At 41.8% G+C, this 12,324-nt stretch overlaps 1 protein-coding gene across 1 annotated transcript in view; it reads right to left on the bottom strand.

The window, feature by feature from the left end:
• Positions 1 to 3,938: 3,938 nt before the first annotated feature.
• The window catches only part of GFOD1 (glucose-fructose oxidoreductase domain containing 1), a 75,375-nt gene continuing 66,989 nt past the window's right edge, over positions 3,939 to 12,324 (bottom strand). The window contains exon 2 of the mRNA XM_030446546.1: positions 3,939 to 11,590. Coding sequence (XP_030302406.1) covers positions 10,671 to 11,590 — 920 coding nt within the window. The 3' untranslated portion in view covers positions 3,939 to 10,670. The remainder of the gene's footprint in view (positions 11,591 to 12,324) is intronic.

Below are 12,324 nucleotides of genomic sequence, written 5' to 3'. Positions count from 1 at the left end.
GAAAAGAGCAATTCATTGGAGAACAATCTGACCAACATCACCTCTACCTCTATGTTGCCAGCTGTGAAATGAGAACAATCATTTTAGGGTGATTTATTGATCTTTATGAAGCCCCTTATACATGTGAAGCAGTACAGACAAAGCTTTCCAAATGTGAGTGGAGAGCTGAGCTTTGTCTAATCAGCAAGAGACTCAGTCCCTTATTCTCCATAGAGGCCCTGTTCCTGTTGTAGGCATAAATAACAATTACTCACAGCTAGCAAGGGCTGTGGCTGGAAGGGCAGAGCATCCCCCAGGAAGCTGTTTCTGCTGTGGTTTCTCCAGGGACCTGCGAGTAAAATGCATAGAAGTATGAATGGGAAAATAGTCCATTTTAACAAAAAATGTTGTTCTGAAACAGCTTGGCACTGTTTATATCTGAATTTCCTCCCACTGGGACAGGTAGAGACACATTTTTAGCACAGTAGTTTTGCTATACCAACACCCTCTGCTGATCAGTCCTCAGCTCTCAGCTACATCCATAGCAGCAGATGCAGCTAAGGCCAATTGGCATGGAATGGCCATGGCCCTGTTATTAACTTCATTAAGCCACAGAAGAAGGTGGCTGCAAGAAGCTTACTTAGTGGGAATAGTCTGCTGCGTGCTAACTTCCTAACTGTGCCAGTGAGTTGATAGAGAAGAATAGAAGTTGATCTAAGCCAAAAAACACGTTTGGGATGTCTGTATCAACTTAATAGGATAGACAGTCAGTTGTCAGCACCTAGGGACATTCCTATATCTTGTGGATATGCTTCTTGTTCTGTCAGAAGTGTAAGGCCTATTTTCATCCAAATACTGCCAGAACATACAACAACTAGCACTGCTGAAAAGAACTGTTTAAAAAAAAAATCTAACAATTTAAAGGGAAAAGCCACCAAAGAAAATGCATTTTGCTACAAGTCAAGCTGCATTTCCAACTACTTCTGCATTTTCAAAGCCTGAAATGCAGGTCTGAGATTTTCCAGGGTTGGCTGAGCTGCATACTTTATTTGCACAAAGTGACAGTGCTGGTTACATTCAGAGGATGTCATCATTGCCTGGATGTGTTTCTGTAAAAGTCTTTAACTTGCAAGATGTGATTAACTGCAAAACGAAGTTATTAAAACAGATTGGAGCAGACTCTGAAAGGCTTCTCTAAGAATCAGTATATATGTCTCTTCCACGTCTGGAGGAGGGCACCTCCCATTTCCTAAGAAACATTTACTTACATGTATACTCCTTTGTATGGAAATACAGAACCTAAAATAGTTTTCCTCTATCCTTTCCCTTTTCCTTTGGTCCTGTTTATTATTCTGCAGTTAGTCTACCAACTCTTTGATCTAATGAAAAAAAGCACATTTCTGGCAGTCAGCAGACCTGGTTTCTATTTACATTCTGCTGCTAAAGTGGTTTGGCATAAATTGCTGTCAACAATTACTCAGATGAGGGAACTGATCTGTCTGAAAACTAACCTGGTAAATACCCAGTGTTGTTAATTTTAAGCTAAATTCATGATCACCAGATGGTTGCACATGTTCCCCAGTGGCAGTACCTGGGATAAGAAGGAACAAGCAGCTGGGGACATGAGTAAGGACTGGTGACCTGCACTTGCCAGCAGCCCTGCCTCATCCCTCAGCAGCTGCTCAGGGAGATCCTATTATTAATTTTAAAGCAGAGATAAGGTGCCACACCAAGGTTTGTGGTGCTAAACTCACTAGTTGAGCACTCTCAAGTGGAAAATACACAACAAAAGGCAACATATGCAGGAGATGAGTATTAGTGGGCACTAGACTTGGGGCCGTGGGACAGGTGACAGGCCTGGTGACTGAGGGCTGCCTGCTGGGGACATGGGATGGAAATTTCCTCCTTCCATGCAGCATGATGGTTGCAACTGTGACCAGCACAGGCATGTGGGCCTGAGCAGGGCAAACAAGAGGCAACGGGGTGCTGCTGGGCTGTGGCAGCCATTCTCCCAGCCTCCAACCCCAGGAAAGGCTGCTCTAGGAAGAGCCACACCATCTCACCCTATTTGAGCTGCTCTGGAGTATTAGCTGGGGCAAAAAGCCCTCTTGTTTGCTGCCTCCTGTATGGACACTCTGAAATGTGAGTTTTCCACTGGCCCGGCAGCGACACAAAGAGCTCCGCAGCTCTCCACTGCCTGACAGGAATCAGTAACAAAAGCATTAAGTGCGCCTTCTCTTTGGCACAGCAACACTTCTTAATAACCCCTACCCCAGCAAGCTCTTGATTCCTGAAGAGAACAATGCAATGCATTTAACATTCTTCTGATTAATATTTATGGCTACAAGCCACCCATTGTTTTTAGTACATAGCAGCTAATCAATAGGGCTCCAGAAAACAGCAGAACAAGCCAGGAGAGCTGTGGAAGCCTTGTCTCTTCCAAATTTATGGAAAATGTCAAGAGGTTTTTCCTCCCTTGCCCCCATTTTTGCAGTTTGTTTTGGGTTCAAAAATGTACACATTAAGTGTCTCAGTATGCTAAACCATGTTTGAAAATATTTACCTTAGTATTTATGCAGCCTCATTAATGTGCAATGTTTACACTCTTGCATTTGTACTTACCTGTATAGGAATATATTGTGTGCTGTACCTGTGTACTACTAATCCCACTGTCTCTCTGATACTCTTTCACTGTAACTGCTCCCCAAGGTGCTGTTTTCCGGAGATTTCTGTGTTTTAACCTATTAAATGTAAGTAGACCTCATTTTACTATGAAGTTGATGGGAAAAGATATACCATAAAACATGGCCCTGTTTTATTTTAGTGCCTAATTGATTAGCTGGAGACAGTGATTTGGACACATGAGCAAGGTTATACTACATTTGCTCATGAGTGCAAGGCAAACATTAAAATGTAATTCCTGAAGACCTGGGCATTGATTTTTCCTTGCCTTGTGCTTTACTCTTCTTCAGCCTAAGAAAATAATGTGTATTAAAACTGATTAAAATGTACTTTATGTTTATATATACATTGGTACATCTTCAGAGCATGTAAAAATTGCTAACATGCTGAATTTCTGGGATGCAGTGAATGATATACTCACTCTGCAAATGTCACTTCACAAGACAGCATGATCTGAGGGGGAGGGTGTGTTGTAAGTGATGATGATTACCCATCCCTTCACAGATTTGTGCCTCAGATTTACTGCACCTTCACAGTGCCTGGGAAATAAGTGAGCATGAGGCAAATACAACATCTTTTTGTGTGCTTTGCTGTGTAATAGAAAAAGCAACTTAGAAAATGCTCTGTCCTTTTTACAAATCCATCACAGAGGCAGTAAATCTTTACTCAGAGCCTAGAATTTCCCACTGCTTTCTACTATCTTCTGCTTCATACTCAAGTGAGGTTTTCTCTAGCATCAGAGGGGTTGGAATAACAAACTCGTTGATGAAACACCCTCATACAAGGAGCATGGGCTAAGTGCAAATATTTGACAGCTCCTGGTGGATTGGAGCAAGGACCAAGTAGGCATGGGGAGATAACTGGAGGCTGAGCACCGGAAAAGCACTGGTGGGGAGATGGGGAGGCTGTGCTGGAGAAAGGAGGAGAAAAAGGAACCAGGAGAAAAACAAAATCCGGGAGAAAGGATCTCCAGGATGTGCTCAGCAGGGATGTCCAATGCCCCATATTGATATACCACTGGACACACCTGTTTTGGCAATAAAACCACCTGTCTCCTTAAGACACATCACTCCAGCAGCCCTTAGTACAGTCCTTGTCATAACATTAAACCTCCAAACAGCCGAATGTTAAACATCCTTCTTTCCATCACTTATCCCTGCCCCCACGCACAAAGCCCATGGTATTTTACACTCGTGTTCAACAGGCAGGCCAGAAACCAGGCAAAGCCGATTGTTATTACCCCCCTAAAACACAAGTCTGGGGAAAAACAACAGACAGCTGAGATCACATCCTTTTACGTCTTTATTTGCCAGTTAAGATCCTTTTACTCCATCAATGCAAATATGCAGAACAGCAGGAAACCATGTTTTAAGCAGCACATACCAGTTGGCTGAGAATAAACTAACTACATTCCCAAGCAATGTAAAAGTAACAATGCACATCATCTTCCAGAAGAAGAAGCAAACAGATATTGCAGCCGAGAGGCACAGCAGGCAGCTTCCGTACAAAGTAGTTTGGCTATTTAAAATGCTAGAACCAGTCCTTGTCCGTTTCTCCAGGCCCCCCACCCCCCAAAAAAGTCCTACTATAATTTAACCCCTTTTTTCCTATCTACATAATATATAAAATATAAACTCTGTTTACTTATAACACTTACTTTTCTTGATAAATAGCTCTTTAAAATATCTACTGTACATATGTCCATGCGTTGACATTATATATATATATAGCATTTTTATATATGTATGTATGTCTGAAAAACAATAAATATATACTTAATATTGACACAGCAACAAACTGAACATATTCTCATTTTCAAAATCAAATAAAAGAAAAACTAGTACAGAGAAACAGTGAGTGTCACTTGTGAAGCATGGCATAGCAGGGAGCTCTGATTCCTGCCCTGGCTGGGCATTCCGTATGCCACATCCTCGAGTAGCTGCAGTGTTAACATATTTTGTAATAAATCCGTGTTTAAAACTACTTCAAGTTGTAGGTTCACCACCCTTTATGCCATGTGTCACACAGACTGGGCATGAGCTCAGTGGGAAATAAGAGACTCGCCTTGTGGCTTGCCATGGAATGAAAAATAGAAAGGGGAGCAAAGCGAGTCTGATGGCTGGTGTAAAAAGAAAAGGAAGTAATGGACAGCACATGGCTGGAAGGCCATAAATAACCATGGTAAACAAGTTAATAGAGTTAAGTGCTTTTAAAGATGATGGCTGGCACTGCTGCAAAAATTAACTTGATTATCTGTTGCCAAGTCTGTGTAATGAACCAGTTTTCCCAGTGCCACAAGGAGACACAAATGAAACCCAGACAGCCAGATTCAGATGCTAGAAATGGGGTCACTGCGTGACGCTGCAGGGTCAGAGCCAACCTTGCCAAAGGACAGCTGAATTCACTGAACGGCCTGAACCTAATGGATGGGATTTTTTAAAGTACAAACTTAAAAATAAACAAAAAACAAACAAACAAAAAAGACCCACACCCAAACAGTTAATATCACACGTGCCAAAACATAATAAAAGATACATTTTAAAAAGCTTTTCATTTCAAAACAGCATTCCTTAAAAGTGGAACTTAATCCCAAAGGAGAAAACATAAATGACCTTCTACAACCATCTTTTGCATTCAATTTTGGATTGACCATAGCCATTCTGTTTATTCATTTAACTGAAAATGCTGAATAAAAGCAATCTTAGTTTGACCTAAGCTGATACCCTTCATTCCCAAACCCCAGGGCTTTGATTTGGCAGCTTTGAAAAAGTCATTACTTGCTTGGGGTCTGGCTTCATACACTCAGTAAGTCATGAGGTTATGACATCAGTTCATGAATGCAGCATTATGTACAGTCCCATTTACTTAAAATTTCTCCTTTTCATGAGCAAATGGAAGCAAGCAGTTATTGTTTAAGGGGAAATTATTTTTATTGGACAGGCTTCACCCAGCAGCTCAGAAGAGGAAATTTTAAAGCAGATGAGACTGCCAATTATTATTCAGTCATACTTTGTCTCTAAAATTTACACACTTTGCTCCCCACAAATAACAACTTCAACAACAACAGCAAGAAACTGCTGTCCTGAACAGTCCTGCCATTTCACAACTATTTCTAAATATCTAGAGAGCACTGTAGAGGTCACACAGTCCAATGCTAAGTTTCATACTTCTGGGCCACTAGAACATCACACCAATGTCTTGCATATTAACGTGAAGTCTGCTTGGTGCTTTTAAGCTCTCGTAAATACAGGACTTATCAGTGAAGAGACTTCATAATTTTTTAAATTCTATACTGAATAAGTCAAATCTAAAAATTCCCAGCAATTAGAAATTCCATCATCAAGTACTTTTGGGATCCCTGCAATGACATCATCAAGATACTGTGTATACCTTTAGCCATTAAATAAAATCTGCTCTTTTATTCCTTTTTTAATTTTTCTAAGAGAAATTAATAATTTAAAATTCTCTGGGTCTTTTCCACATTTGTATGGACACAGAAATAAACAAGGTAACAGAGAAATTCAGTTGTCCCAGCCTTCTTTTTTGAGTGGCTGAACTTCCAGGACAGCTGTTCACTTGTACAGTCACTGATTCAAAAGCTATTCGAAAGAAGGAAACACTAAGTACAAAGTGGAGAGTGCCTCTGATTGCTCTGTGCTGGCTGGGCAGGAATTTCTCATGCTTTCAGCCAAAGCAAAGGATGAACTCTACAGCAGCCCATCCTGAGCCTAAATTTGCCTATGTATGCCCCAGTTCTCTGCCATATTGGCTGCACGGTTAAGGACATATAACCTCAACTTGGTATTTTCAACTACACAGCTTAAGTACTACAGATTTAACACATGCATATTAAATATAGGAAACCCTAAGCTCCTGCAGAGTTCTTTTGCCTCCATGTAGAACTTCACTGAGTTCGGCAATAAGGATCCACACAGATCCAGCAGGAGTACAGGATGGATGCTGCTTTCCCCAGGGTCTCTTTTCAGGCTCCCAAACACAGAGGCAGAAGAAGGCTGCTGCTAACACCCTCAGCCAGGCACAGCCCTCACTCTCTGTGCTACCAGTAAATGTTAACTGTTGGTGCAAGTGTATAGGTGGCAGATTACAGATAAACCTTCTTGTCACTCTCTGCTGCTGCAGTCACCACTCCCCTTTGGGCACACAGAAGGACTTCAGTTTTGCCCTCCTGCTGCGCAGAGTAGGGTCTCCCTACCCCTGGTGTGGAGCCCAATGCAATTCCCATGGGAAATAAGATACCACTTTTCAGATGACCATCCCAGATCCCTGCTGAGCAGCAAAGCATTTTACCTGTGCTCACCCTTTGGCTCCTCTTGTCTTTGGCAATAGACCATATTGTTCAGTATCCTATGTGCACAGGTTGATGGCAAAGGAAAGAGCCTCTCCAAAAGCAGCCCCAGGGAAGAAGAATGAACATTTCTTACCTAATGTATGAACAAGCTCATTTGGGGGCTACTGTAAATTCCAGCAGTAGCCACAGTTTGGCTATTAGGCTTCACCAATTCTAGCAGCATTCATCTCAAACCTTGTGGCACAGCATTAAAGAACAGCATTAAAAGTGCAATTCCAAATTTATATTTCCTGGAGTGGTACCATTTTGTATTTTAATCAAGTTCATCTCTGCTATCTGCTGCCCAAACTCTTAAAGCCAGCTGTACCAAAAGAGCAGAGGGCTTGATGCTGCCACCAAAGATTCCAGATTGAAAAGTAACAATTTATCAGAATAGTAATACACATTCTATAAGTAAACTGAATCCCTTACTCCTTGAAGCTAGATGGAAGTTTAGGATCTTTACACTTGACTATACAGCACCTTCACCTCCTAGAGAATGGAAAAACTGTCATACCATCCCAAGTGTATGCAGTTACTGCTGTCATCCCAGTTAGGTAACAATTTCACCTAAATCTGGCATAAGATCTTTCTTGCTGTCAGAAGAGGAGGTCCCACCCTGGCCCTGCTCATTCTTGATGCCTCTCTGGGGCCAACGCTGTGGTCTCACAAAGAGCTGTACAGGATTCAACACATTTGCAAGCCAGTACTAATAGTAGCATCAAATGGCTATGTAACCAATACATCAGATTTTCTTTTCTGTTAAGCAGCACTGTCTGCATCAATAAGGCTGCAGAGATGATGGATGATGCCTGTCACCTAAACGTTTAGGTCTGGGGCAGAAAGGTTGAGCTCTGTGGTACCATCCCTATGCACTGTGTCTCGCCTGGGGACTGACTGTTCATTGCAGGGATGGGGAACAGGATTCAGCATCTCTTCTGCCAGCTGGCATCACAAAACCCAGAAAAACACATTTAAAAGAGAAAATACAGATAGGAAAAACTGTCAACATTTGTGAACCAAAATGAAGTGCAAAAACATGGAAAACAATTCCAGCACAATGGCCAAACCACTTAGAAGTAGGAGTCACAAACATTTTGGCCCATGTTTAGTTCCAGTTTTGGAAGATGTTTAACTAGATGTGGTTAATTATCTACCAGGCTTGCATTCATGACTTGAACTAGCCACTATTTTCAATAAATGGCTTTTGCCTTACTATATGAAAACTCTTTTGATCCCCTTGGGGCTAATTCCATTTTTCAGAAGAGAGAGATGATTTCTTGATCAAATTCTCACTTCTGTATTTCTCTGTGTATTTTTCAGGGCAGGAACTGGGTAGCATAGTATACCATGACAATTATAATGGGAAATTTCTGTTGGCATAGATACAACACCTCAAGAGTTTTCAGAGAAATCTGTTTTTAGAAAAAACAGCCAAACTTGTCAAGGGCTGCTTCCAAGAAGGATCGAAAAAAGCTTGCCTGAGGTCTTAGCAGAACTGGTCAGGCCCAGAGAGAGTTGCTAGAACTTGCTGAACAACATGGATAGAAACAATTCTCCACCTGGGTGCAGTTTTGTAGTATTTCATTATTCCTTCATCAGCCACACTATTACACTTTAGGAAGTATTTCATGAGAGGTCACACATAAGCTCATCTAATTTTAAGAACAAATCAGTAAGTTCTGGGTTCCTAAGTTTAGACACCTAAAAATTTAGAAACCAAGACTCTCTGCAAACAGGGAGGATGGGAATTTCCAGTAGGCACCTCCTTCTATATTAACTTAGGGTTAACTGAGTCAGCCTTTGGAGCTCTCTCTGTACTGACTTGCACAGCTGATCAGGATAAAACACCTGACTTCACCCGGCTGAAGTCAGAGGAGATGAAACAAACTATTGCTGTCATTCTGTTCAAAAACACAAAGCTTTAAAACTGGGCATAGGACAGGCAAGAGCATACAGCAATCAGACAGTCATTTGTAGAAGAAACCCTAGAGAAATCCTTAGTGCTCCTAAAAATAGCAAAACTCTAAGTGCTTTTTAAAGAAATCTAAATTATTCTGACAGTTCTCTTTCTAACCTAAAATGGCAACACTAATGCCTTGACAAAGAGGGTCATGCTTTCTCTTCTACTTTACTGCTTGTCCAAATGTTCTCTTCTTTCCACTAGTCAAAATTAACAAAAGACCCTGAATAGGTTTTCTCAAGATTAATCTAATCTAGTGCTATATGCTTGTGTTCTACTTCTTTCCTATCTGAGGACCTAGCTCTGTAAACATGTAAGCACTGGAGCAGCTTTAGACAGAAAATCAGTATCCCTGTTTACTGGGATCATTTATGTGCCTTTCACTATATTCTTTCAAGACTGAATTCTTGAAAGAATATATTATTTCAAGACTGCAATCTAAAATATTAAAAAGAAGAACAGGGCAAACATATCAAAAGAGTTTGTCCACCCCTGCACTGATGACAGGGAATGATTACTACAGTACCAGCTAATGGCCACTTTAAGAAGTGAAGAGGTGGAAGTTTTGTGTAATTTTTTTCCCCTGGAAATGGACAGGAAAATTTCTCATCTCTTTTGGTTTTCACACTCACCACTTGGTGGAGGTGAAAGCCTCTGGGCTGAGCTATATGAAATTAATCATCAGTGTGTATCTCTCAAGTGTAGGTTCACAAAGGTTTAAAAGAAAACCACATGTCTTTAGTATCATATGGTTTGGGGTTGGATTTCTACTGTTTCCACCTAAAAACAAAATGCAGGATGAATTCACTCAAAAGTCAGTCCCAGACACAAGAAATCATGTGTAAGCCTTCATAAGACTAACCTGAGTTCAGCTCTGTAATAAAACCCACCATCAGTACTGTGTCATGCCACATGCCATCCATGTAGGTTTTGCACAACCTATTTTAATCAGCAAATCTGTGCAGTTATCACTGAAGACTATCTCACAGAATACCCTCCCTCTGCCAATACCAGGACTGTGGTTGAGGACTGCTTTGTTTTATAAGCCACACATTTTCCTACTGAATTGTGCTTTAAATAAAACAAACCAAAATGTAACAACAACAAAAAAAAATCTACAAAAACAACTAGCTAAACCAACACAGAGAAGTTCCTAGCAAACTATATAAAAAGTGAGCTGCCAAGATTTTTCCATCTCACATGACACTTTCACAACAAGTCCTGTTGTTTGGTGTGTTGGTTTGAGGTGTAGTACTACAGCATGGTGGTGTCAGCTGTCATGGTAGGAACCATTCATGTCAGATAATACAGAAAATTTAATGACATGACAGTACCTTCACAGCCCTCTGGTAGGAAAGGAAAATCCAAAAGGATCTTCCCAACCTTTCACAGTAAACACAATTGGATAATCAAAAGCACCTGCAAGCAGGAGATGAGTCTGTGATATATCTTTCCAATCAGCCAGCTAATACTTTTATTAAAACAGTTGGGTTACGTCAGCTCTTAAGTCTCCTCTGTTTTGGGCATTTCTAAGGACCTTACCACTTTGGCATATTAGCCACCATCAGATGTAGTTGATCCAAACACTGTATTTCCTTGTCCTGTATCCTCTGCTCTTTCTAAGACTCCCAGGCCCTTCACAGGGGCTGAATTACCATTTCCTTTAAGAGCTGTCTGGTTCCTATTCTTTCCTAGAAGCTAGCAGTACAGAGACATTCTGCTCTTCCGCATGGCTTCACTGATTAAGTATGCTGGGCTCAGCTCTGGCTCTTCAGTCATGATTGAAATGTTCTGCCATTCCCCCAACTGGTTTGACTTTTTAATGGTGTCTACCACACACAGGGCATACAGACAGTCATCAAAAGTGGCTGCCATTGTGAGGGGCCTCCCGTCCCAGGTCCTCCTGTCATCCTGATCCTCAAACGCCTGCCGGACAGCTTGAACCATCTTAATGGTGCCCCGGAGGTAGGGGGATGGGATGTCGCTGAAGGCCTTCTCTGGAAGTAAGGAGTTGCTGACTGGTGTGGAGTCCTTTAGCAAAAGCTCCCTCTGAGGAGAGCTGTTGCTCTGTCCGTAGAGATCAGTGCCTATTACAATCAGCCGTCCTGCTGAACCCACCACAATAATGTCTTGTTTGAACTCTCCCGGGACATTGAAGTTGAGCGTCACCGTGCAGCACACACCACCCTCCAGGACCATCTGAAACGTGCAGAAGTCATCGCTGGTGATCTGCCGTATCCCCTTGATGTGGTCTGTCTGCTTCACAAAGGTCTTGAGCAGCCCATGCACTTTCACGGCCTTCTGGCTGGTGAGGAAGGTCAGGAGGTCAATGATGTAGGTGCCGACCGAGTGCAAACCCCCACCTCCCATCAGGTCATCACAGCTCCAATTGTACTTCTTGCCCAGAAGGCTTCCACTGTGAACCTGCACCTCGCACACCAGCAGCTCCCCTACATAACCCTCCTGGATCAGCTGCTTCATCTTCACAAAAGCGGGCAGGAAGCGTAAAACGTTCCCCATAATGCTCATGAGCTTTGGGTAATAATGAGCCGCCGTCATCATCCTAAAAGCATCCAGGGGAGTTGCAGTTCGGTCACAGATGACATTTTTTCCAATGCCTGAAAAACAGTTTAAAAAAACCAAACCATAAACAAAAATACATCAATTCAGTAAGATGAAGCCTCAGGGCTATCCTTAAAGACTAAGGCAAAGAGGAAGACCCTTGAAAGTAGAAAACATTTCAATATGGTGTTAAAAGCACAAAGATCCCCTCTGGCATGTTTCCAAAGTGCATGTAAGAGTTTCTTGAACACCACAGTGAAAATTTATCCCTTTTTATTTTCAAAATGCACCTAGAGGGCCTAGACAGATTAGAAAGTAAGCTAAAGTAAGGTGGTCTGCTGCTACCCCACATTTGCCACTTTCTGGGAGCAGGTACAAAACCAATCACTCCTACTCACCCACCTCACAGACATTTCTTCTGTGATAAATTGCCTATAGAGAGGCTTCTGAGAGCTGAACCTGAGCTTCGAATGCAAATCCCTGAAGCATCTTAACAGCAGGACAGCACATACACATTAACTTAACAGAACACTGAAAAGTCTGGGCTCATCTTCTCAATGGTCTTGTCCCTTCAGCTTTCCTGTTCAGGCTGTTTAAAAGGCTCTGACTGGAGAGAGGGAGAAGTACTGGGCTTGCTACTTGACTTAAAATGTAGAAATTGCTTCTCGCTCATAAAATGCCATGCTATTGTAACAATGGAACTGATTTTTTTTTTTTTTAAAGCATTTCTACTGAAATGTCAAGACTGCATCCATGGTGCCAAGGGAGAGACACGATTGCTCTAAAACAG

Source organism: Calypte anna, chromosome 2, assembly GCF_003957555.1.
Source record: "Calypte anna isolate BGI_N300 chromosome 2, bCalAnn1_v1.p, whole genome shotgun sequence".
Lineage (NCBI taxonomy): Eukaryota > Metazoa > Chordata > Aves > Apodiformes > Trochilidae > Calypte > Calypte anna.
The sequence above is the reverse complement of the archived record's forward strand: the minus strand, read 5'-3'. Positions and strand labels throughout refer to the sequence as shown.